The sequence below is a fragment of the Zonotrichia albicollis genome, chromosome 1 (genome assembly GCF_047830755.1).
Source record: "Zonotrichia albicollis isolate bZonAlb1 chromosome 1, bZonAlb1.hap1, whole genome shotgun sequence".
NCBI lineage: Eukaryota > Metazoa > Chordata > Aves > Passeriformes > Passerellidae > Zonotrichia > Zonotrichia albicollis.
This window is the reverse complement of record NC_133819.1, coordinates 20,299,707-20,327,286: the sequence shown is the minus strand read 5'-3', so window position 1 is coordinate 20,327,286 and position 27,580 is coordinate 20,299,707. Positions and strand designations below refer to the sequence as shown.

The 27,580-nt window shown below is 35.8% G+C and overlaps 1 protein-coding gene and 1 long non-coding RNA gene across 9 annotated transcripts in view; one reads left to right on the top strand and one right to left on the bottom strand.

The window, feature by feature from the left end:
* LOC113459739 (uncharacterized) overlaps positions 1-27,580 on the bottom strand; it is a 168,794-nt gene that overhangs the window by 102,565 nt on the left and 38,649 nt on the right. The window lies entirely within an intron of this gene.
* The window catches only part of SLC39A12 (solute carrier family 39 member 12), a 34,740-nt gene continuing 12,093 nt past the window's right edge, over positions 4,934-27,580 (top strand). The window contains exons 1-9 of one of the 6 annotated variants that reach the window (XM_014269857.3): positions 4,934-5,123; positions 6,225-6,577; positions 9,930-10,211; positions 12,723-12,930; positions 14,779-14,981; positions 19,469-19,640; positions 22,894-23,066; positions 24,822-24,974; positions 26,171-26,281. In XM_014269857.3, coding sequence (XP_014125332.2) covers positions 6,308-6,577; positions 9,930-10,211; positions 12,723-12,930; positions 14,779-14,981; positions 19,469-19,640; positions 22,894-23,066; positions 24,822-24,974; positions 26,171-26,281 — 1,572 coding nt within the window. In that variant the 5' untranslated portion in view covers positions 4,934-5,123; positions 6,225-6,307. Of the gene's footprint in view, positions 5,124-6,224; positions 6,621-9,929; positions 10,212-12,722; positions 12,931-14,778; positions 14,982-19,468; positions 19,641-22,893; positions 23,067-24,821; positions 24,975-26,170; positions 26,282-27,580 lie in introns of those variants that run through there. The other 5 variants (XM_014269868.3, XM_026795705.2, XM_074535261.1 and 2 more) reach the window with 5 other exon arrangements.

Sequence of the window (27,580 nt, the reverse complement as noted above, 5' to 3'; positions counted from 1 at the left end):
ACTTAAGAAACTTACATATTTTTCTTTTATTGGGGGTAGACTAGAAGACCTTGAGAAAAAGTCATCTCTCAGACAACAGTCTTTTCCCTGAAATTACTCTTCTGTATTGTGAGAATTTCTTTAGAACTGAACACTGAGTCATAGTTTAAAAAACAAGTGAGTAATCGCTTGTTATTTCAATTTCTCTAATAGTGAAAATTATTTAGAAATATTTTATGAATATTTATGTAACGAAAAAAATACACAGGTACATAAAGAACATTTGAGTGGTTTTCCAGCATAAGTTGATGAGTATCAGCAGAAAAGGAAAAAACCAGTATGCTGGGGTCAGAAGTCAATGGCTAAAAAAATGCAACATTCAATATATGTCAGTTTCCTACAAGGTGAACAGTTTAATTTTCAAAAGATTGGTTTTCAATTTTGAACTCTATTTTTTTCATTGAAATATTAGTGTTCTATACTGTAATACTGCACAATATTTCATTTGGGATATTTAAATTAGTAGTTCAACATACCTCATAGGACTGTAAATGCTTTGCATCAGGTAACACACTCTTAGTAAGATCAACTCAGTTTTTGAGCCCAGTTTCTTTGGAAACGTAAAGGAACAAAAGAAATAAACAATATACATAAACAGTCTGATAATACTGCAGAACAAAACCATACAATAGGCAGTGAAAAGCTTAGAAACTGATTTCTGTAACACTTTAGTATAACAGGAGGTGAGATAACTGAAATTGACTTGGTGCTGTACTTTAATGTTCAGATACCTTCATGAAAGTCAGGTTTCTAATGTTCCTAAGAACAATAAATACAAGTACATTTTTTACCTATGTGTTCCTTAAGTAAAAAATTAGCAACATTATATTCATATTTATGAAACCTCCTTTTTTTCATATCCAATCTATTAATATCTCCTTTTCTAAGTTCTTGATAAGAATTGCTATCACTGAATAGTCTTGATGGTTATACCTACATCCAAATGTATTTTGGGTTTCTTTTTTCTGTTCTGTTTTAAACACAGCCAGATAGAGCAATAGAGAGATTGTGTGAGGGAGAAGTCTGTAGTCAGATGGAGGCGATTAATCATTTTTAGGTCACAATTTCCATATAAATAAACACTTTTGTGTAATTTCAAAACAATTTTTCATGACAGTAATATTTTAGGACAATAAATGTCACCTTAAGTCTGTAAAGTAACAGAGGCACCTGTGTGAGAAGGCATCTCTGGAGTTATATTTCTTAAAAGGTAAGAGTATTTGCTGGCATAGAGTGTATAGTAATCTATAACTTCTTTCTTGCTATTCTATGTTAATGTAAATAGATTTCCAAGTTGTCTTGGAAAACTTTCTGCTAACAAGGGAATTTTGTAATCCTGAACTAAAACAAGATTTGTTTCAGATATGTATATATATATATATATATATATATATGCTAATACATGTAACTCAGATAACTTCAGTAATATTAATTTATTTTAATTCCCTTGCAACCTTAATATATGTGATATTGCTAAGATTGGCATGTGATGTCAGAAAAAGCTTAATCGACTGTGGTAATTTTAAAGTACTGACATTTTTTACTACAGCACCCTGGCATTACATTGGCAAAGATACTTTATGTATTGAAATTCTACACAAATTACATGCAAAATGTAGTTCTTTCATGTGTCAATATACTGCCTATGGCTGTAATTATACAATGTGCACACATCACATTAATAACATAGAGGAAAGTGGCAGTGCCAGAAGATTCTCTTCTGTTTGCCATAATTGCTGCCATTAGTAAAAAGGAAAAAAATGCATTTGCTTATTCCATCAAAACAAGTTACACAGTATTGAAGGAATAAGAGTTATATAGCTGCATTACCCAGTATGATGTGAAGTTCAGCAGGGGTCTTGCTAAAATTATGTCTACATCCTCTCCCATTCTACTGTAAAAATAAAATAAAGCCACTTGTCATGTTGGTAGGGCTTGTGGAAATGCCCTTGTCATCTCAGAGTGAGTCCTTAATAGAGTTTTCCTATTCCTACACAATTTCTTCACCAATCATTTGAAACCCAGTAAATTGCAGAGTGCAGTTATCCATGACATTTGTGAATGGGCAACTTCCTTTTGTTCCCACAGCAGGTGTGAAGATGGGAGACACCAGATAAGCTGCAGTTAGTCTCACTGGTTCACTTAAAATTAAAATTAACTAACTAAACCCCTGGAACTAGAGAGGTCTTGCTGCATGTCCTATGTCTAGTTATGCCATTTCTAAATTGTCTTCATTCCTTTTCACTAAGACCATAAGTTGCTGCTGTATGAGCTTTCTAAATCATAAAAGATTGTATCTGTGGGTGGAAAAAAATTTATATGGAGTTGTCTGGGATCATGAATCTGGTAATGAAATCAAGTTTTGAGAAGTTCATATTTTTGTCACTCTTCTTTTTATCTTATTTCTTCTTTTACTTTTTTTCCCTGGGTCATAAACCTATGCTGTCAGCAATTAGTTGCTTTCTTTCAAGTACCCCAGCATGGTAATTGTTCAAACTAATTTTAAAATTTTGATTTTTTTTTTTTCTGAAGATTCTTGATCTCAGATCTTTGCTTCAGCATGCCAAGTTATGTAAGTAAGTGTAAAATGGAATAATATTTTTTTAATTATTTATTTAATCAGAAAATTTCTCCTACCTTTGGTTTTGCTGTAGAGAGTCTGTTAAAATATCTGTTGTCTTGTTAGAATGCTAGTGTACTTTACTCTGAGTTACCCCAGTTCTCCAGTTCTTCTCAAGGTTTTCTTCCAGGCATATTATCATTCTACAGTAAATGGAGATTCTCTGGATTATGAGTATTGTTCATGGAGTTTTTTCCACTTTATCAAAATTGTCCAAAAAGCACGCAGTAAAATCTGAGTGAAAATGTTAGTCTCATAACACATGATTAGAATATTAGTGATAAGTGCTTTGGGAGGTTTTAAGATATTGAACTGTATAAATGATTTTTTTTTTTTTCTGTGTATCAGTAAATTTCTAATGGGCATCTAACTGGATAGCTCTGCAATTGTTGTGGTCCCATTTGATCAGCTGGCACAGCTTTGGGATGGATGAGTAGTGGGGGAATAATGCTGCTGCACAAGGGTTTGGACAAAAGACTTAGCAACTGATGCCAGCAATTACTTCAGAAGAAGTAATCCAAGTGCTGTGTAGACATAATAGTTCTTTAAGGACAGTGGCATGACTGTGGAAACACAGTGTCAAGGGTAAAAGCAGAGGGTGAGCCTTGAGTCACTGTCAGTGATTTTTCCACCACTGAGAAGCTCATTTCCAAGCCAGGAGAGGTTTGCAGCACTTAGTCATAAAAAGAGAAGTGAATTCCCCTTTGAGATCAGCCATTGCAGCCTGTACCAATTATCTGTTGCTTTGTAATGTACTGAATGTTTTCTTTTTTTTACCACTGCTCTGTAATATAAATATTAAAGTAAGTTGTAGCCAGTATTATCATGCAAATCTCTTAGAAGCTTTCCATAGTTATGAATCATCAAATGTGTTTTTAAATGTTAGCTTTTCTCAGTAAACTGAAACAATTCACCCTCTGTTTGTACACTTTAATTAGATGGAATGAATTCTTAGTTTCAGTTTGTAATTATACACAAAACATCAAATTATATACAGATAATCCTATTCTATGTTTGTTTGGAGATTAAGCAATCCCCAAAATTAAATGCTGGAAGCTATTCCCCCATTATCTGAGGAATTATTTTTATTAGTGGAACAAATCTGGACATGGTTAGCTTTGTTTGACAGAACAAATTATATGAAAGCCAGAGGAAATGCATATTATCATGTGTTTCTGCTTTTCAGTCATTCTTATAAAAATATTTATATGAAAAATATCTGTAATTCTTGTTTTTATAAGGTGGTATACTTAGAAATGTTGGTTTGATAAATATCTTTGGTAATTTATGAAATAGAATATTTAAAAGTAGGACTGATTTTTAAAATACTCATCATTACACAAGAATCTGTACATGTAATTGTACTTTTTGTTTATGACAGCATTTATTTACATTTTGTATTTCCCTCAAGCTGGTGTTGACAGTTGAATTCTTCTAAAGTCAGCATCAGTTGTCAGTTCTGTCTTGCTAAACCAAGGCTCTTCCCTTTGAGCTTACCACCTTGTAGGAGACATTACAAACATTTTAGAACCCTGGATATTTTATTAATCTAGCTTTAAAGAGAATTATAATGTTTTTATTACTACAGGTGTGCTGCTTCACAGGGTTTGTTGGGCCAGCTGCGATGATAGTCCTCCATAGTGGCACGGAAGGTTTGAGAGGTGGGAGAATGATATGACTGGTGTGCTGCTGGTCTCTGTAGAAGTCTGTCACTTGTGATGGTTTTCACTAACTTCCAGTGCAGAAATATCGTAGTAGTGTGGTGATGTAAATGTCAACTTCGTAACAGTGTCCCTCTGGAAAATCTGAGTGGGTGGGCGACAATTTTTTTCACCACAGGCTGAGCTATCCCAGCTTCTTCAGTCGGTGGAAATGTGACATAGGATAAGTGGGGATGAAAGAGGCTGTTCTGTATGGGCAGTGTTTTGCAAAGAGAAAATATAATTTTTCTATGGATTTGCTTGAAAAGATTTCTATTTCTATTGTGTTCTCATATTTTTTAAAAGTAGTAATATTTTATTGAAAAAACAAAATTAAGGTTTGTTGTAGTATTGATCAAATAATTTAGTAACACAGGGAACAGTTATGAGTGCTTGCATATATTATCCATCATAAAGCAATACATACTTTAGTAGATTTTATACATCTTGTACTTCTAAAATAGACTGCTTACATAAAAAGATAACTACTAGAAAATGTGAAATAAATTCAATAATGCAATGCTTAGAACTTGGAAGTACAAGAAGAACGTGTACTAATTCCTATCCACCTCCATTGTTACCTTAAGGGCAGCTCTCTCCATAGCAACTGAAAACTTTTCAAGGCAGCAATAAACTAATCCTCTCCAGCTTCCAGAGCACCATCAAGGAATTTTAAAAACATTGGACTTTCAGCAGCTAAATACTTCTGAGGATTCAGAAGGCCACAAAGCTAGATACTCGAGCATTCTTTTTCCCTTCAGAAGGTAAGAAAATAACATTTAGAAATAAATGCTCATAATATCCTCATAACAATGATACATATTCCTAACACTAAAATATATCTAAACACCAAAAGATTTCCTAATATCTAAAAACATACTAACTTTTTTTTGGACTAAATGCCCGTTTGAATTCAGCAGTTCTTTTTGAATTTTAAATACTTTGTTAGCAAAGTTTCCTTTAAAATAAGATGTGCATCATATTGCAGTTCAAAAGAGATGAATGTATATGTGGTTGTTAAACACATACTTTACTATCTGAATATGTATGTCACTGCCAGCATCTGCCCATCAATAAAATCAAAACTTCTGAGGAAAACAGAAGTGGAACTATTTTATATTTCTTGTGCTTCGATATCGAGATAGTTTACTGTGAAAGCGGAAGGGGTGGTTTATTAGGAAGGATTATGAAGAAGAGAGATTTATAGTACAAAATGTCTTTTGCACCTAAAGTTAACAAGTTAGGCTTGTTTGTCTTGTTTATTCACTGAGTTCTTTGAGTGAAATTACAACCTCAGCTTTGTAATTCTTCCGTCTGACTAGCGATCACTAATTTTTAAGTACATCCTGTTCCTTCTTTCTTTGTGAAGAATAGCTGGAGTTTAGTGATGTTGGTAAAGTGTTTTGACAATATAACCTGCTTTATATTATTGCTATGTAATGGAATTTTTGCACATTCATAATAGTATTAGACTAGCAATATTTATTTACAGCTACTTTTGTGACTAAAAACCTGTTTTCATGATGAAATGAAAGCAAAAGCCATGGTATTTTTCTATTCTTACTGAAAAGAATTAGTAGGGAGTGCAATAACATAACACTGAAATGAAAGCCATAGACTTTATTTTTAAGAAGAGGGAAGGGCACTTTGAGACAACCTCTTATTGGTAATTCTAAAGAAGTTTTGAGGCCATAGTTGTCTTAGTTTCCTGCTGTTCTGTGCTGTAAAGTCCTTACAGGCTTCCTGTTGTTCAAAAACAGCTTGTCACTGCAAATCAGCTTAGCCGACCAATTAATAAATCCTTTCGAACATATTGCATTCGCACTAATTAAAGGGTTGGGGTTTTTTTCCCCTTTACTATTCAGATTCTTCAGGTTTCCAGTTTAAGCTGTGCAGCGCAAACAACAATCCAACACTCAGTGCAGATCACGCACTGCAGGAAGAGGAGATGTGTTTTCTGACCAAGCATCCAGCTCTTGGGGTGGTATGTTCTGCTTTCATATTCAGCGTGCTCATTGCTGAAGGACAGCCTGGGGAAGAGCATGGGCAGGATGGCAGCAATCCTCCCAGCAGAGGCTCTCTGGTGGAAGTTTTACGCGTTCTCTCAGCTGAAAACACTGAGCTCCACATGAACCACTCACGAGAACTGGTCAAAATGTTACTGGAGAGAGCTGAATGCCCACAGCGGATTTATGGCATGCAAGAGGATTGTAATCTGGTTAGTGCTTCAATTAATGAGGGATATCTTTACAGGATCATCAGTGAGTTCTAACATTTGTTTGAGTATACTGTCCTGAATATGATACCTAAACATGTAAAAAACTTGTTGCAGCAAAAAATATTTGTCCCTGCTTTGATTCATTTTGAATTATTATTATTTATGCTTTGAGCTCATGAAGAGATATTCCAAACACGACAGGCAGTTCTTTTAAAGTTCCCAAGTGTTTGTTTTCCAGCAAAAGTTTTTCTGCTGATACCTTGTATAACAATAAAAGCATGAGCTTGAATTTGGGGCATAGGATTTCCACCATGGAAAGGCATAGGTAAACCCTGGGGACCAGTTCTGCCACTTTTTTTGTTGTCGTTCTGGATTTTACTTCATAAAAATAAAATCCAGACAGGATTGTCTCAGATTTATGTGTTACTTCACTGAAATATTCAAGATTAAGGGGAGGGTTTTGTAAGCAGTTCAGGTCAAGGAAAATGAAAGGCGGAACAATGAATCTACAAATCCAAATTGAAACTGGAAGTAGTCCAGGGTACAGTTGCACAGAGGGATTGGCTGTCTACTTGAGAATATTTTCAGAACTCAGTCCTGATTCAATGAAGAAAGACAGGGACAGTGTTACTGAGCAACTCGGCTAAAAGGGACGACAAAGGGCTTGGTCAGCCTTGGCTTTCATTACTCTGGCTCTGGCACTGCTCAGTGACCTACATACAGCAGTGTCACTTTATACCACACTTAGGAAGATGGTCTGAAAGGTGAATGTTTTTACAAGGTGCTGTTTTCAGCAATCTGCCAAGCCAATGAAGTGGGAATCTTTTTATCCTGTGCAGTAGACAGCTGCTCACTATCTTGACCCTTTCTAAAAATGCTCCAGTTTTTCATATGAAACCAAATGTGAAATTTCATACGTAAATATTGTAGGTGCCTGTCATTACCTAAATGGATAATTTTTTATGAAGGAGATTATTCACACATGGGCAATGAATATGCATCAGATACATGCCCAGATTGAAAATTAACATAATAAACATGGCTATATAGTCCTCCCAAACTACAGAAAACAGGGGACTAAGTTTTTGGTCACCCTTTTGTTTTTCTTCTCTAGTGGCATGGTTTTTTCTGGTATTTGTGATGCATTTCTGGAGAGCTTGTTGGTGTCCTTGGATGGACAAAATCGAAGGGAAACTTAGCTGGGGCTTACTTTGTTCAGTAGTGCTACTCTGTTCAGGCTTCATCTTGGAAATTTTCTATAGGAAGACTTTGAGGACTTTAACCATTTTCAGTATTCCTCAGTGTCTTCTGAGTCTGACACACTGCATGCATCCTACACTGTCAGTGTTTCTGTGCCAGCACCAGAGGCACGTGGTTTTCTGTAGGAAATCCTTGAGAGAGAGGTGGCATTTTCAGTCACATGGTGTGCACTTGGTACTGTGCTGAAATCTTCCATGATGATTTAACAAGATTTGGTAAACCAAGAGAGCAAAAACTGTGCAAGAAGCACTACCCTTCAAGTACATCAAAATTTGAAACATAATGTCCCCCCTTGTATTTTCTTCCTCATACTTGTTGGGAATTGCTAATTCATTTCAGATTCAATTTCCCTTCTAAATCCAAGACTGGTTTATACCACATGACTTTGTTTTCAGATTTTTTTAATTTTTGTTTTTATGATATCTCTAATGGGCATTTAAAAGTAGTGAAGTTTAATCCTTTCTTTAGACCCTCTTCTGGTTTCTTGTTATATAGTGGTCCTAAGACTCTTTGGGCAGGGGCTGGCAGCTGTTGGATGGCATCTGACATTTCTTTATCTCCTAAGCAAACAGAAGTCATATATTCCTTGCATTGGTAAACAAGTTGTTTGTTTTTTTTTTTAAACTTCTGGCCACTTAAAGAAAAGAAACTCAGACTTCAGTGCCAAAGTCCTGGGCTTCTTTTTTGTTTAGCTTTTCTAAATCAGGGACAGATGGTTATTCCTGTAAAAATATTAGTAGCAGCAAAACCCCGCCAAACTAAAAAACAAATGAAAAAACCCAACCTGATGACCAACCACTTTATATTCTCTTAATATCACTTCAAGGGTCACTCACCATGGGCTACCCATATACTATGGAGTAGCTGTATCTTTTACAATGCATCTGCTTCCTCCTGATTGGCAATTTTCTTTTCAGTCATCTTCCCTGCAAGAGCAAACAATGGACTCACTGATTGCAATTTATCCTCAGTGGGTTTTAAAATCTTACAGAATTCTTTGAAAATCTTCCACTTCATGCCATATGTTTCTTGTATTACTACTGAGTGTTCATAAAGGCTGGTTGACTGACTTGAGGTCGTTGGGACAGAAAAGAAAATAGACTCCTCCTAGTCAAAAGAGTTATTCTCAGAGACTGCATTAGGAAAAGTTAAAGACCTTAATAAGCAATGAAGGCAGGAGAGGACACAGTGAGCCATACTGTAATCTAGTTTATTTATGTATATAAATAGTTAATTTGGCTATTAATGCTTACAATTTTACACTTATTAAAATCTGCACTCAGATGTAAAGCGTGCACAGGGTGAATATGTAATTTCAGTCCCTCTTGAAATGCATTTGAAGGACTAAATGGGGTTGAGACCTTGTGCTGGCTCTCTGCACTGGATCTCATTGTTGCAGTTAACAGAATTCATTGAGAAACATAAAAATAGCTGTGTGATTACAGGCTCAATTACATCTCTCAGCAGTGCATTGAATATGGTATAACTTCTGTTTACATAGCCTCAATTAACTACAGTTCAGCAATTGTTTTTATCTTATCATGTAAACACATATAGAATGCATAGATGAAAATATGAATAGGCCTAGCCCTTATCTTATATATTTGTAACCAGAAGTATAATCTGCCCTAGCCAGTGGAAGCTTTCTGCTCTCTACATTGATTGATCAGAATTATTCCTAATTGTAGGGAGTCTTAAACCACTAAATCATAGAATTACAGAATAGAATCATAGAATGGTTTGACTTTGAAGGGACCTCAAAAATCACGTAGTTCTGTACGCCTTACCATGAGCAGGGGCACCTCCCAATAGACCAGGTTGCTCAAAGTCCCATCTCTAGGACACTTCACTTTCCTTAAAAATTAAAGGGGCTCTGGAAAAAACCCCATGGTGTGATCTTGCAGCCATAGGACTCTGAAGAATTACCTACACCCTCCTCCTGCCATTCCATCAGCCTGTATTTGTGAAGTTTTGGGTTCGATCCCTTAAATATAGAACTTGTATTCTCTCATTGTCCTTCCTATCTGTATTTGCAGATGCCTGGAAGGCTGTCACTTGAGTTGAATTTCCATTTATTTTTATTTCTTCACAGTGCCTTGAACCAGATGCTTTGTTACTGATAGCTGGAGGAGATTTAGAAGATCATCTCAGTGAAGAAGTATTTGAGAGAATTTCTCTTATTCTTCTCTACTACATTCTTCATCGTAGAGATATGTGTTCTTCAGAATTCAGTTTGAATGATAAGGATTACAAATTTTATCTACAGAGTATGCTTAGTTTAAGACATGATGAAGACTGTTATTATTTTTCACGGAATGAAACTGAAGATATTTTAGCTGCAGTAAGGCAACATTTTAAAACTTCTGAAAACCAGGTAAAGAAAACATATGTAAAAATAACTTCATCTTTATTACAGGTCTGATACCTTTATGCTAGTACAGAGACTATGCCAGTACCAGAAGACTGGTAGGTGGAAGTGTCCAAGCACAGGCTGAACACTGGGATTGTGTTGCCTGTGCTGCTTAATGCTTTTCTTTGAGTTGTTTCTGGCATGTGCCACTTCCACATGGTTGGTGAAATACTGCTCTTTAGGGACCATTCCTAATGGGTAATTTAGATGCAGTTGCTCTGCTTAGGGCAGATGGAAAAGAGCACAGCTGTGTAGATGCAATATCTTGCACTTGGCTCCAAGTACAGAAAATACTTACTCATTTCTGATATTTCTTAGCATAGATACACTACCAGTGATCTATGAGATCTAGTTGACATAGATCTATCTATAAGGATCTATTTGAGATCCTTATCTCAAATAGGATCTATAAAATAATAGAATAATATTATAGAGTTCAAAGTTGAAGCATTTCAGTGGTATGAAGTAGAACAGATCCATTACTGGCTGATATAGGAGAAACAATGAATTCTTTTGCTGTGATGAAATCCCTGCCAGGTTCTACACTTCCATGTCTATCCAAAGCTGGACGGAATGAGGAATCTGTCCAAAGATATGATGGCTTCCTTCAGTAGAAACACGTTTTTGACTAATTATCTACAAGCATGGATATGCATTGTAGAAAGATTGTTAAATATAAGCTTAAATTTAAAGTTTGAAAAAAAGCATAAATGAGGATTTTCAGCTAAGATCATAATTTCTAAGTCAGGGAACGTGCTTAAGTTTTCTCACTGCTGTTTAGAATTCTTTATTTCAAATAGTATCTATAAAATAATAGAATAATATTCTGGAGTTCAAAGTCAAAGAAGAAACTTTTCCTTGTAATGGGCAATAAAACAGGTTTCAGCCAGGTTAGATAACTCCTAAAGTACAGGTTGACCTCTAGTTTGCAGCTCCTTAGATCTGTTCAATGTGTTGAGTTAAATTGGTTTATACAAAGGTCAAATTTTTCATTTCACTAGATTTTAATTTACAGCATGCTGTAGTAGGGTTTTCTGCACAAACAGAAGATGAGTAGGAGACCTGGCTGTGTCCAGAATGTTGAGAGCCTCCAGTTCCTCTATCTGTCTTCTTTGTGTGGTCATTTCCCATCATAAATTATTCATTGACCAGTACTTTTGGTTCTGAGTCTTGGTGAACGTGCCGATTTCCAAGGACTCCAATGGTATCTGAGCAACTGTAAAGAGGCATTGGTGAGTATTTGGAATGTCAAGATAGAATAACAGCCCATAAAATGCTTTACTGAGGGTTCTGTTTGTTTATGCTGGCAGTATAATCACTTGTCAAGTCTGTCCAGTAACTGAGACTTCATTCACTGACTTGAGGGAAAAGAAGTTTCTTTTATGAAAGGTACACAAAACATAATAGCATAATACTTGGAATCACAACACTTGAGTTGTGGAAAAGGGCCAATGGTGCAGGGTAGTCATAGAAGAAAAGCATTTCTAGTGGCTCTTTGTGTGTTTTGGTTTCACAGAAAGTGTTCTCTTCTTTAGTCATAGCACTTAATGTCTTGTTTGAAATGAGAGATTAAGTTTTGGATTGGGAAAACTTTAATGTATAGTGAATGATCAGGAAAAGAAATGGCAGCCTCCTCTCTGAAGTGTTTATGGTCTACATAAGGAGAGATGAGTATGTATGAAATAAATTATTACTGTACTGGCTCATCTAGCTGACTTTTTGATTTTGCTAATATTAGTTTGAAAAAAATAAATTAATTATTTTTTTATCTTTGTTGTTGTTTCTTTCAAACCCAACCATTTGCAGTGAAAATAAAGAAGAAAGGAAAAAAAGGAAGAAAATATTAAAAGGGGGATAAATTTCCAGGAAACTGAGAGAGTTTGCAGACTTCCACACACATGGTTCTATACCACTAACTACTGTTTTTATTTGGTCACCCAGCAGGAAAGTCATATCAGCACAATTATATCGTTCCATATTGCCCCCAGATAACCAATCCATAAAAAACTATTGATTCCATTGAATGGGTCAGAACTAAAAACATTTAAAGAATTCTTCCTGACCTTTGAGATGAGGAGTTACAGTCTGTATTATTTGAGCCTATTTCTTGTGCCTTAACAAAAATTCATCGCCTTTCTTCCACTTTCTAGAAGTAGATGTAGATGTAATTGAGGAGGACACTTGGAACAATAGAAACAGCAAGAAAATAACACTGAGCAAAAATAACCTGAATGAGGAACTGTACTTTTTCCCCATTAGACACTGAGTAAATGTTCAAGATTTTTAATTCTATGCCTGTTCTCCTTTAAATGTCCTTTGATTAGCTGTCCTGCTGGCAATTACAGCTTACATCTTAGCATTTTTTCTATTCTGGCTGTCTATGAAATTGTTCTCCACAGTTTCTCCTCCTGTCACTTTGATTATTTAAATGGAGGTTAGCAGGACTGTCTTCATGCTGTTTTCTCCTGATTTCAGTGTGTTGATGTGAGCACTCTGGAGAAAAATGCTGATATAATGGACAGAGATGGTGCTGATGAAAACACTCTTCCACGCCTGGCTGCTTTAATCCTTACTCTGGCTCTCCAAGGAGTCTGTATGGGGAAAGCAAGTTTGCCTTCCCCAGAATTCTTTATAAAATATATTTTCAGTTCTCTAAATAGTACCACTGAGCTCCAAGTGACAGGTAAGCTGGAGTATGCAAAGTTAATTTTCTTCAGGAAAATTTATTGCTGGACTTATCAGAAATGCTACTTAACCATAAATAAATAGAAGTATAGGAATGTTCTAACTGGTCCAAAAACAACAAAACAAAAAAACTGAAACAAAACTAAACAAATGCCAAGCTCTCAGCAGCAGCAGTAACTATTAATTTCTGTAAAAGCCAGTTTAAGAAGCTACACCATCAATTCAGAGGCCTGGTATGGATTTAGAAGGTTGTTATAAGACATCAACTTTTCCTTTTTTGTGGCAACTGCTAACAGCAACAGTTTACAAGCTTTTCAGAGCACTTTTTAAAAGTTACATTAAGTATGGGTTAAAACAGATTAAAAAAATTGAATTGAGCATAAGTAAAGACATTTTTAACATTCATAGGTTGCACAGAGGTACATTGAATCACAGAAATAAATACAAAAAAAAATAATAATCCTTAGGCCCAAAATGGGGCTTATAGATTGCATTTACAAACAGGGTTTGGCAGCAAAGCCCTTCCTTTAAAATTGCCCAGCCAGATCTTATAAAATAATTCTCACAAGAATGGGTAGAGCCATCTCAGCCCAGTGCTACTAAATAGCTATGTATGGTGAAATATGGCCCCAGTGAAGATAACAGCAGGACTGTATGCTTGGTGGAGTTAGGATGTCATTCAGAAAAACAAAAAATGTTCTTAATATTTTTATTAATATTCTTAATAATAATATTATTATATTCTTAGAATATTCTTAAGTTTGTTACAGTCTATTTTATGTCTAAGCTCAATATACTGTCCCTTTAAATTTATTTAAATTCTTAATAGTAACTTCAGGAAAGAGTAAGAATCTGGAAGCATAGAAAAAGAAAATTATGTGCTACTACATTTAGAAAACAAATATACCTGCAAATACAGCTCCATTCAGATCTGTTTGTTTAAGCAGCCAAAAGAAAGTAGTGAAACATCTTATCAGAAACTTTTTTGTGAGATTCACCATTAAGACTACACTATTTGCATTGTCTGAGTAACAAGATTAAAAAAATAAAGGATTATCATGTGGAAACATTCCCATTAATCTAAATCTCTTTAAAATTAATTTGTGGAGCACTTTTTAATAGACAAATTAAGGTTTACAGGAATTATCACTATGGCTTCATTTGAAAGTGCAGGGGTGAAGGAAGGTGATAAGGAAGATAGGATAGAGCCTGCATCTCAAATAACTGGACATTCCATCAGCGGAAGCACCCATTGCACCCCAGCTGTGTCATGAGGTACATCTGTGCATGATCTCAGATTTGGATTAGGGATCCTGGTTCTCTCCTTCCTGTTTCAGTACTGTGAGCAGGCATCTTCCCAGTTAACCAAAGGAGAGAAGAAATTCACTGTCCTGTGCTGTGCTCCTGAAGTGCAAGGACAGCACAGCATCCTGAAAATTGATTTCAGGACACTCTATGGAGGATGTGTTTCCTGATCCAAATACCTGGCTGTGGCAACTTACTGTGGAGTTCCATTTACACAGGAAAATTTTAAGAACAGTGAAGTTATTTAACAATTACTAGATAACTTTGTCAGAGATGCTGATTAAATAAAAGATTAATTTCCTGCCAGTCATATCTGAGTGTGACATGTAAAGAGGCAAAGGCTGAGGATCTGGGTGTCTGGAACTTCCAGAGTTGTTAAGCAGAAATTGCCTCTAGTACCAAACTGAGAAAAGAGTATTAAAATGAGGAATTGAATGAATGTTGTAACAAACAAAAAGAAAAAATACTACCTTTTAAATATTTTGTCTTTTAAGTGTGCATTTTCCTATGGTAACATATCTATTGTCTAATTAATTACTAGAACTAGAACAACTACTCAATGTGCTTAGAGTCAAAAAGACCTGCACTGTAAATGGACAATTTCACAGTCACAAAAGAAGACGCTACAGTGTGGCAATCAGAGATACTGGAAGAAGAAATACTCCAGTCAAAGGAAACCGTACAAAAGGAGACTATCTGAAAGGCTATTTTGAAGATCGTGAAAGGAACACAGATTGGGACCAGGTTAATTTATTTTTATGTTATTATAATGTTGGTGACCGAATTTCACTGACAGAAATTTAAATTGATTTGCAAACCGTGCAATATGTCTGAGGTAAAATGTATTAGTTTCAAAAAGGCATTTAGATATGGATGAAAATATATATTTATATAGGTATATTTGTTGAAATATTAATTGGGAAAAAAACTTTGGGGATGTCGAATGTGCAATTAAGAGGGGCTAACAGGTTAGTGTTACCTGAAATCAGGTGTTTCTTCAAGACTCAGAGGAGTGGATTAACATAGCTTTGATGTTTTCTTACAGTTATTAGAGATTTCTTGTGGTTTTATGTCACAGAGTTTCTAGGACGCCTGAAGTGACCTGATAGAAAGAGGGATTGTTTTGCACTAAGGAAAACAAATTCAACTAAAGTTTGTCTGTAAGTTGCTTTTAAAAGGCTTTTGTAAATTGAAGACTGGACATTTCCAAACTCTTTTCATAGCCATTTATGGAATCCAGAAGTCTTCTTTAGAAAGTATAAAGACTGTAAAACAGAGACTTAGGTACTCCAAAGTATCTTTTCTGAGAACTTTGAAAGACACTGGCTTATTGCAGGTGATTTTATCCTTATCCTAAAAATTTGAAAATAAATAAATTTTGTTTATGGCAATGATCAAGATGGTAACTGACTTCCATCCTTTAGACGGGGTATCATTCCACAGACAAAAAAGGAGACTCCAAAGCATATAGTTGGTATATATTTTGATGTATACATTTGAAATATATTCTTCAAAGAACACTTTTCTATTGTTTTCAACCCTTCATCATTTATATTAACTCAGTGGCAATGTTTCTTTATGATTTAGGAGAACTGAGTGATGTTGACTTTTTCTGTGAGGTCATTTCATGAGTGAAATTGACTTTTTCTGTGTGGTCATTTTATGATGGGGAGCTGAGACAAATTTCATCTGGTTAAATGCTATTCTGATAGATATTTATCTCTGGAATTATATTGCATTTGAAATGCATACTCCATCAATACGTTTATTTCTTTGCAGCTGACCACAAAAAAGGATCATGCTGATCAGCATGATGAGGCTTTTAATGGGGTCTCAAAATAATCTTAAACTAAGGTCATTTTAAATGTGTTTCATATGAATTTTAAATTATGAAGGACAGAAATCAGTAGTGATCCTATCTGTAAAAGAAGTAAAATTCTCCAGTGATTGAAGTATTTTTAAAGCTCAGTGTTTTGAGTTCTTGAACTTCTAAGACTGACTGTAACTCAAAGGATAAGTGTGCAGGGGCATTATCTGAGTCTTAGGAGTCATTAAAAAATCACAAAGAAACATCTGGACAGAACATAATTTCTCTTCTGTATTAATTCCTAGTTTCTAAGGGGTTTTTTTTCCATTTATGTTCTTTTTAGCTATGCCTATTTTCCTTTACATACTCCATTAGAACACTTAATGTTTCACTGCAGTGTTGCTAATTTTTTCTCCTGATAGTTTTTCTGCAGCTATGATAGCCATTGCGCTTCATTAGCAGCTGATTCTCCTACATACAGGACATTGACTTGTCTATGGCTTGTGTTTGCTCACTGCTTTAAGATCTGTAATTTAATTTTTATATAGGAATAATTATTTGAAACATTACCAAAAAATAGGGTCACTGCTTTCTTTTGAAGTCATTGTTGTCTCTACAATTACAAATGTCTATAAAAAAAGTAAATGGTAAGTAATCTAATGTGATAAATAATCTTGCATTCCGGTAAACTATGTCACGTCTATGTATTCATTTATTCTTCCTCATTAAGCAAACATGGATTTTGGAAACCCAAATTATCCATCCATCCATCCATCCATCCATCCATCCATCCATCCATCCATCCATCCAGTTTTTCGCATGAAAATATGCAAAATCAATGTGCTTATTTCTTTGTTATCATCCTCCAGGATGATACACACATTGTTGCTTTTCTATTGGAGACAGTTCTCTGCCTCCTTATGTTAAAAAGCTTCAAAGGCTGGGGCTTTCAACTAGAAAAGATGCAAGTCCTCATGCCCCACATCTTACAAGAACATTTTACTAAATAGACATTAACACTATTTTTATGTAGGGGTGGACAATTTATTTTTATAATTGATATTTTGCTTTTCATTGAAAATTCATGGTAATAAATTCTCATTGAAAATTCTTGATAATAAAGACACATTAAAATTTAGGCTCGCAGTAATCCTGGAGCTCGTCTTGTCTATGGTACTTTTCAAAAAAGAGTCAATTTCAAATTCAGATCAGATTTCACAGAGCCATGTACAGTTGAATGTTGAATGTCTCCAAAAACAGAGTTTATAGTCTTTGAGAAATCTGTACCAGTGCTTTATTGCCTTCATCTTGATGGCCTTATTTATTATAGCATGTTGGAGTTTTTTATTGCTGCAACTAATACCTTTCACCTCTCATTCTTTCACTGAAAAGATTAAGGTTATCTCTTCCCTCTAATCGCCTTAGACAGTTGAAGACTTAAGATGCCCAGCAGCCCTCCTCTTCCCAAACTGAGCAAACCCAGGTCCCTCAGCCTCTCCTGGCAATCATGTGCTGCAGTTCCTAGCCGTCTTGGGGGCCCTCCATGGATTTCCCTCAATTTGCCAGTGTCTTGCACTGCTGGTTATTGGCTGGACATAGTCCAGATGTGGGCTCCCATGTCCTGAGAGGTGGGCAAGATTCTTTCTCCAGTAGCTGCTGGCTCTGCTCTTGCTAATGCAGCCAGTGTGCAGTTAGTGGTCACTGCCACAAGGGCTCACTGGTGGCTCATGTTCAAGTTTCCTGTCAGGAGCCACCCCAAGGGCTTTTTCTGGAAACCTGCCTTCCTTCTGGCCAGTTTCCCTAGCCTCCATTGACGCATGCAGCTATTCTGTGTGAAGCACAATAAGTTTGTCTGGGGTGATCTTCACTAAGGGCTGGTCAGCCCATTTTTTGTCCTGTCAGATCCCTCTAAACAGCAGCCACACCCATCAGCATTCTGACTAGCGGCCCCAGTTGAGTTTCATCTGTGAATGCTGTCTGGTGCACTCTGTTCCATCACTCAGGTTGTTGGTGAAGGTGTTAAATAATAAATAATACAATCCCTGCTCTGACTGGTCAGCAATGCTGCTCATGACCAGCCGAAATCCTAGTCTTCCAACTTGATACCACATGTCAGTGCTCCCTAGTTCTAGAGTCAATATCTCTGCCTAGAACAGGAAAAATTAAGGCCTCTTCCGATATGGTAGCTCCTGAATTGTCTTCATGCTCTCCTTTGGCCTGAAGGCAGAACACACTCAATCCAGGTGACAAGATCACCCATTATCCTGAAGACTTGAATGTGGTTTTCAGAAAAAAACATACCAGTGTTCAATTAATTTAGTTTCTTAGTGAAAGAGAACCATAAGGCATATTTTACTTCACTAATGGATGAGCAATAGCAGGAATGTGTTGGATTTTATCTGGGTTATTTAAAGGTAATTATACTTAACTTCAAAAGAAGGTTAGGCTTCAGTAATGAGATAAAGAATATTTAGGAAAACCTTGAGTCTCAGATGCAGACCAATTTAAATGAAAGAAAATTTTTTGGTTTTAAATATTGAATCACAGCTCATCAGATGAGATTAAGAAATGAAGATTATTAATAAAATAATGTATTTGTTAAGTAAGATAACATATTTGATCTGGAGTTCTTCTGTTTAAAAGTGTTTACAGAAATTTCCACTAGAACTTTTCTTGTGTTAACTGCTCGTGTTTTTACTGGAAGTTTCATCCTGGAGCAGAACACACAAAATGTCTTCATGACAATTTTTGAAATATAAATGTTTCCATGAAAAATTGCTTCTTTTGACAAAGACATGCTCCAAGCAAGAACAAAAAGTAGTTGGAATTCAGAAGTACCTGTAATAATACGATTATTAAGCAATCTTTAGACCAATATTAGACTATGTAACATCTAGTTTGCTGACATGCCCTCATTTATTGAATTTAAAAAGCTAATTTATTTCCATATCTTACTGAAGATCCAGTACAAGGACGAATTTCAGTATTGCTTTAGTGTGGGCAGTATCTTATATTAGTAGCACTATTACTGCAAATAATGCAGTTTCACAAGAATAGCTAAGAATATGGTTTGTATTAGCATTGAGACTTTTTTCTTAGCACATATAACAATAAAATATTGAAAGATATTATTAGATATTATTTTGTAAGATCTTAATGACATTAAGTGGCTTCAATAAAAATTGAGCAGGTTTATCCTAAAGATTCTGATCTTTCTGAAATATACTAGTATCGATTTTACACAGAAAAAAAGTGAAGTAATTGAAGTAATTAAACTAATTTAAGCAAGAAAGAGTATAGATATATAGCAGGTTTCTTCTAGGGCTGGAGTGCCCTGTGTTCTTCTAAGATTCTGTATTTAACCTCAAAATTAAATGCAGGTATATGCAACATGTTTAGTAATCGTGTATACTTTCCTCCAAAGGTTTGTTTCTCTGCCAATGAACTTGTGAAGATATTTTTGAAAAACAGTTCTTCCTCCATTTCTAAGGACCACTTCAAGCAAATCAGTCCAGCTATCATTCAACAGCTTTTAAGTTGTTCATGTCAGCTTCCTGATTTCAAACAGACAAAGCTTCCACCAACAACTATGGAAAGTAAGTTTTGTTCTTATTAATAAATTTTTATTTAAATTCAGATAAAGGGGTGCAAGGACTTCTGGAGACTTTTCACTCATTAATAATCCAAAACATGGGATCTATGCCATCTGTAATTTATGCATTCTATCATTTCATAGCATACATGTCAGATAATAGTATTATATTGAGAAGTGAGGAGATTCAATGGTCCAAATTTTATACTATTTGGAATTCTATTTCCACATGTAAGGTTTTAAGCTTTATTTTCTTCATTTGTTAGAGGACTGCTTGATATTGCCAGCAGGTAGGCAATAACAGGTCCTCATCTATGGATTGCTGGGCAGTAAGGGCTTATATTGTGAAATTTGTACCAGGTTGTAATCATTGCATTGCTCTTACATAAAGATTTAAAGTTACATTAGCTGGCAATTTATACCATGATGTGGCAAAACCTTGATATAAGTAAGTTGAGCAGGAATGCTACTGGGGTTTCAGCCTGTAATATTTTATAGCAGAGGAGCTTTGAGGATACTATTGGGGTAAGAAAAACCTCCAGAAAAAACAGTAACAGGGCAGCAGGACTGTGTGATAGAGCTGGAACAAGAACTGACTGAGGGTATAATTAGGTTGTTTCTTGTTGCAGTTGTAGCCCTCACATGCCTCTGCTTCCAGTGTTTTCTGCCCCATCTGTTCCATGGATTTCACTTCTCCTGTAATCAGTCCTTAATCCACCTTATAAAAGAAAAATCTGAATGTGAGATGACTCAGATTCAGGGTCAGCTGAATCAGAAATAGGGCTTCCTAATGTGTTTTCTGGGTTTTTTTTTCACTTTAAGCCAATAATATCTGGGTTACAAATCAAGGTGTGCTGGTGTAATAACAGAGACAATAATTTTGCTGGGGAATTTGGGAGTCGGGAATGACTAAAAAGGAATAGACATCTAACCATAATTGCCTGCATCTACAGGAGCACTTTTTAGGCTACAAATCAATGTCTTTGATACCTTTATTCTAATATCTACATGGTCAGCTTTAGATGACTGGATCTTTTTGGATCTAGTAAGTTTTCCCCACATCCTGCTGCCCAATGATCCTTATGGATCAGCACATGAATTAAAAAGCATGAAAGGACACATGTGAATATCCCAGAAGTAAAAATCATGGGAGAATACTCATGGATATCCCAAGAATTGTTATAGTAGAGACATACAGAATAGGAAGAATCATTATGGGTCTGCAATAGGCAGCAGTCCTTCTTTCTTATCTTATATCTCTGCTCATTACTTGAACACATTGCAGTCTTTACTGCTTTGATCTCTTCTGTGCTACACAGATATGACCATTTTTTAGATCAGGAATCGAGGGACAAAGAAAGAAAAGAAAGGAACTTACCCAGGTCACATACAAGGTTCATAAAAAATTCACTGTTAAGTGGTATTCTTCCAAGTCTGAAGCCATCAGCCCAATCAATGACATTTTACTGATCTCATAAAGGTGAGAGATGAGAAAAATTGAACTATTCAAGTGCAGAATGGAATTAATAAGAGCCCTTTCTGCAGCCCTTTCCCTGTGCTTTTTGACAAAGGAAGGTTTCCATGACCACAGGGGCACTTCTGCTGTCTTGATACAGATAAAGAACTCCATGTTTGACCTATGTGCAACCCAGTGGCCTGAGCATAGGCTCATTAGTCTTACTGTGAACTCTTATTTTACTGTTGGGCTACGCTGTTTTGGCTAAGTCACCAAGGCCTGACATTCCATATATATCTACTATACTCTTGTATTTGGATATGCAGTCTGTGAAATGAGCTGTCTGATTTTATGAGGTGCTAAGCACTTGCAGTGCTATTGAAATTTGAAACGTTAAGTGACAGTTTAAAATATTTTGGCATTAATTCCTTTATATGTGTTTCTCATCAGTGTTTTACCTCCCATTATAAGACTTCCATAGAAATTAATTGGGATTCATGTTGTGCAAAAGGTTGGAAATGTGAGCAGCATGTAACTCTGAGATTATAAAACTAACATTCAAAAACATCCCAGTAATCTGGGAAAAATAGGCTGGTGGTCCTGGTGTATTAACTGAAGGGATGTAGTTCCACACCAGATTTTTAGATATCATTTGGACCAAAATGTTTATGCCTAGAACCTAAATTAGATCACTACATTTATTGGAGATTTTAGGCCTTCGTTTGTTTACAGAAAATGATTTGGTTAAAAACCTGATGTTGACTGTAAAAATACACAGGTGTGGCATGTGAGAACATAGAATCTCAAGCATAAATCTTTTAATAGAGGAAGCAAATGCATAGCAGGGTTCACTGTGCTGCTCTGAGTGACTCTGATTTGCATAGACACAGTCTGTTTAGCTCTTAGGGTCTGAAATTTGGAAGTACCAGACTATTACATGTAAAGCCTCAAAAAATGAATGTTTTCTGGGTTTCTAATTCTGTCATCTGTTCACACATGACTAGAAAAATATATATGGCTGTTGTGGCTTAACCCCAGACAGAAGCTAAATATGAAGCAGCCACTCACCCATCCTTCACTTCCTCCCTCCACAGGGATTGGGGAGGAGAACTGGAAAAAGGTAAAACCCATCAGTTGAGCTATCATTGGTTTAATAATTCAGATAAAGTAAAATATACAATTCATGCTACTCCTCCTACTAGTGCAATTAGAAATGGAAAGGAGGATTACAAAGGAAACAAAAAAAGAGAGAGAGAAACAAACCCCAAGATAAACAAGTGATGTGCAACACAATTGCTTACCCCCTGCTGACTGATGCCCAGCTCACCCCTGGGCAGCAATCAGCCCCTCCTGGCCAACTGCTCCGAGTTTCTACTCTGGGTATGGATGTTCTGTGATGTGGAATATCCCTGTGGCCAGTTTGTGCAGCTGTCCCAGAGGTGTTCCCCTCCCCTGCCCCAGATTCTTGTGCAGCTCCTCACGTTCAGAGCATGAGATACTGAAAAGTGCTTGACTCAGGGTAAGCGCAGCTTAGCAACAACCAAAACATCACTGTGTTATCAACATTATTCTCATCCTGCATCCAAAACACTGCACTGTACCAGGTACTAGGAAAATTAACTCAATCCCAGCTGAAATCAGATAGTGTCACAATGAATCACTTCTCCTGAATGCTTGTACAGAGGTATGAAAACATATCCTCAAAACAACAATTACAAATATAAAAAAATATTCAAATACAAATACAAATATTGGATTAATAAAGGTGCCCTTGTTTTGTTTCATTTGTTTTCCCCTACAGAATATGGTTACAGCACTGTTGCTGTTTTACTTATTACTATTGGATCTATGTTTGGTACAACTCTCATTTTATTTAACTCCTGTCAAGAAATCTATACACTCATTTTACAGCTGTTTGTCGGTTTGGCTGTTGGGACCCTTTCTGGAGATGCATTGCTACATCTTATTCCTCAGGTAAGTAATAGACACTTCTTTGCTTTTAAAAATGTTGAAATATATGAACAGAAAGGTTTCATTTATATCTGGATAATGCTCATCAGTCATAAATAAAGTGTTCCATGAAATTCCCCCAGTAACTCATTTACATTTGCACTCTGTAGCTCAGAGAGAGATTAAAAATAATAATAAGTAAAAATCCATGATTGATGAATTCAAAGAAAGAAAGGTTCCTATTTTTCAGAAAAAAATTCAGTAACTCCACAAGTCCTGTGCAAGGCACATTCTAGATGGATATTAATTTATTTCATGAGGCAGGTTCTGTAACACATTTTAACAAAAATTGTTCTAAGGTTGTGTGAGACATTCACGATCCCCTCCACAGATTGTTCTAGAGAACCAGGCACTATAAGCCTAATTAATCCTGATGCCTAGAACTGTAATAAAATGGGTAACATGATCTTTTCCTAAATTCATAATCTAAATTTTAAAAACAGGATAAAATGCAAAACAGAACCAAATCTTCCATTGCGCATTCATTTATTTTTAACAGTCTCCTCTGATATGACACAGATGTTATGAGTAGACTTCCAGTGGTCACAGAATGAGATCTTTGCAGCTTCAGATTCTGGTTAAAATTCTCTTTATGCTCAATACATCATCTCTGGAAGCAAAACTGGGAGAGTGGTTTAAGGAAGGCAATTCTCACTGAATGTGAGACAAATGCATTTCTTTCAGCAACACCTTTTAAGTGTGAAAGTATTCTCCTTTGCCAGTTTTAAGAGATGTATCCAGTAGCCTTTAGAGCCCTCCCTTTCAGAGCAAAGGAGGGCTGCTGTGCTGTGACACTAGGGAAAAGAAGGAAGCATACCCACCAACAGAAATGCATGTTTGCATTAATAGTGCATTAATTAATTTATGGTTCATTTTCACAGAATCACAGAGTTACAGAACTACAGAATAGTTAGAGTTGGAAGGGATGCCTACAGGTCATCTAGTCCAACCCACTGCCAAGGCAGGATAAGCTAGAGCAGGTTCCTAATGAATATATTGAGGTGTTTTTCATGTCTCCAGAGAGGGAGAATCCACAACCACCCCATGCAGCCCACGCCAGTGCTCTGCCACCCTCAATGTAAAGAAGCTCTACTTCACGTTGAGTTGGAACTTTTTGTATTTTAGTTTATGGCCATTGCTCCTCACCCAGTTGTTGGGAACCACTGAAAAGAGTCTGGCTCCACCCTCTTGGCATCCACCTTCGAGACATTTGTATGCATTAACGAGATCCCCTCTCAGACTTCTCTTCTCTAGACTGAACAGGCCCAGTTCCAGCAGCCTCTCCTCATAAGAGAGATGCTCCAGTCCCCTAAACATCTTTGTGTCCTCCACTGGACCCTCTCCAGTAGCTCCTTATCTCTTTTCAATATGAAGTTTGCATATTAAGATAATGCAAGTAATTTTTATAGAGTTTTAGCATCAATATATTGCAAACAAAATATATCTCGTATATCTAAATGGTGATTTCATAAAATTGTCCCTAAAAATAATGTTACTATCACCACTGAGAGATGAAGAAGTGTAGCTGTGCTCCTCGTGATTAATTTCATCCTCTGTTATTCAGCTGGTTATTTCAAAACACAATTTAACTTTGGCAGAACTGAGAACTGGGAAAATAAAATTCTGAGAATAAAATGAATTAATGCATTATGGCTTGCTGTAGGAACAATTAAAACATAGGCATTTAATTTTTTTTTAACTTTATTTCTTTTATTTTAGACTCTTGGTTTGCATAAACATGAAGCACAAGAGGTAGAACATTTCTATGAGGGAAAAGAATATATTTGGAAGCTTTTGGGAATAATTGGAGGAATTCATGGATTTTTTCTGATAGAAAAGTGTTTCTTTCTTTTGGTAACACCTCGTGACCAGGTAAAGCTTTGTACAATTCACCCTTTAAAAAAAAAATCTTGTATTTTGAGATTTTGCAATGCACAGAATGTTAAAATGATTGTGGAAATTAATTATCATTTCTGTGGGTTAAATGAAGCATAGATAATTGCTTTCCAAAGTGGTCCTACCAGATTGACCTTCAGCTTCTATTTTGCTTTGCTCTGTGGATTGTGCTTGCTTCATGAGTGTGTTTCATGTATTTATAATTCCAGAAAGGGAACAGATAATCAAACATGTTCCATAAGCCTGCATTAATGAGTCACACTGGAGCAGGTTAAAGTGTATATCCATATGAAATAGCAGTGACTGTTGTTTGCTCTAGGCTCTGTTTGAAGAGGAGAAAGATGCAATGGAAAGATAAATATTTTCAAGATATTTTCAAGAATGATATCCTATAATTTCCAAATTGTTTTTGATCCCTATCCCAGTGACATGAAAATCTAATATGTATGTTACAGTCAGTAGAACCCAATTTTTATTAATAAGATCTCCTTGCTACAGCCATGCTTACAGTAATTGTATTACTTTATTTCAGTATGGCTGGAGCCTGAAAATATGAATATGCACAAGGATAGAATGCAGCACAAAAAGTGATGGCTCATTAAGTTTCTCAGCATGAGACAATCCTAATGTCACTTAAGAAGGAGAAAACCTTTGCTTGTTCTGTTTACAGAGAGTGTGAAGACTGGCCTGGTTTAGGCCTCAATGACTCCCTATCCCCACTACCTTTGAATCATCCATAAGAATATAATGTGAGATTAATGGAGTGAGAGTATTTTGATGATGGTGATATTTTATTTTCCTGGTAAAAAGGAGTCCATTTTGTTTCTTGTTTGAGAGAAGGGTTTTATCACCATCCCACCAATTTTTAAAACTTTTGTACTGAGAACTAGATGAATCCTCAGAGTTAATTTTTATATCTATCTCAGCTTAAAATTTGAATTTGATTTTTAAAATACATTAAGTTTTATCAAACCTTTGTGATTGTCACTGATATATCTGATTCACTTTTCAGAGTTTTTTTCAGTTTTTTTTAACATTTAAGGAAATGTTGATCTTTTTCAGCAGATTTTTTTTTGTAATCATTAAAAATGCTAAATTTTCATAAAAGACTGAGAGATGCTGCACCTGTGTTCGTTGGATTTCAGAACTAATTTCAAAGCATCTTCATTCAGCAGGGCCTTTCTTTAGTTAATGGGCACTGGGGACATTCCCATGATCTTCCAGTGGAGTCTGAATTAAATGAGCTTTCAGGCAGAGGCAAATCTACTTCAACCATACAGTTGGTAGGTTACCAATATGACATAATTCCCTAAATTTTAATTCTTCTTTCTCCATTCCTCTAAAGAAATTAACAAAATTAATGTAATAAATCAGTATTATTTTTCAGTCTTTATTGATTTGTTGTTTATTACTTGACATGATTGTCAAGAATCTCTAGATTTTGAAGTTTATAATGAGCTTTCACAGATATATCAAGAACAGATATTTTACAGTAACTTTTCTTAAGTGTGTATCAGATTGATATAACAATATGCTTCCTGTATTGTTATACATTTTGTTGATAAAATTCTTGAATATTTTCCTTCTCCCTTCCTTTTATACATTGATCATATGTAAAGGCAGACTCTCCCTTAGGAAAAGCTTTGGAACTTCCTGCAATGAGAGTTAAGTGCATAATTAATGAACAGATTAAATCCTGGACTGTTCTTGGGCATTTTTCCACAGATTTGAAGAGTAATGTAAACGCTTTAGATAGCTGGGAATGGGGCTTACCTATAAGAAGTTACATACTTTTAGATTTAGTATCCAGACAGATAAATCTTTGCAAATTAAATTGAGTCATAAATTTTACCCTGTTTTCTCTTTCTTTCAACAAATGTCTTCAGTTTATATCCAGTATCTCGATGCATAGGTGAACTCCATTTTACTTATATAGTTGTTGTGATGGGCATGAGCCTCGTGAGTCACCACTAATCTCTAAAACACAGTTGGAAAACTCTCAATAAAAACCAGATCAAACAGAGGAGTGAAGCATGGTTTCTATTTTGTGAGACATGTCAAAGCTTCCTGTTGATGATAATGAATGGACATGTTGTTCCCCTCAGATGCAAGATCCCCCCCATAGTTCTATATAGATCACAATATCTATATGGAATTAGCCTGGCTGAGCTGGTTTACACAAGAGCATCCAATTTTTCAGAATCATGTGAGTAATACTAAGACAAACACTGGTTGACTAAGAAGAGCTTATAAATCCTTCAGATCAGTAATTTAGTCTTGCAGATTTGACTCACAGTTCAAGGAAGTGGCATGTGAATAAATATAGGAGAAGTGGAAGAATTACTGGAATTCATATGACTGGCTGCAATCATGGGAACTAGAGACATTTATGTTCCCTTTAAAATGTAGAATATGAGAAACAATTCTTTTTCCTTTTCTCCTCATGCTTCTACAGAACATATCCTTCATCACAACCAATAAACATATCCTATTTTGTTTGCACATCTCTGGTACAGTTTTTGGAGTGGTGGCTGCTGTCCCTAACAGAGCTCTTGTGCAATTCTTGACTCCACTGGCTACTA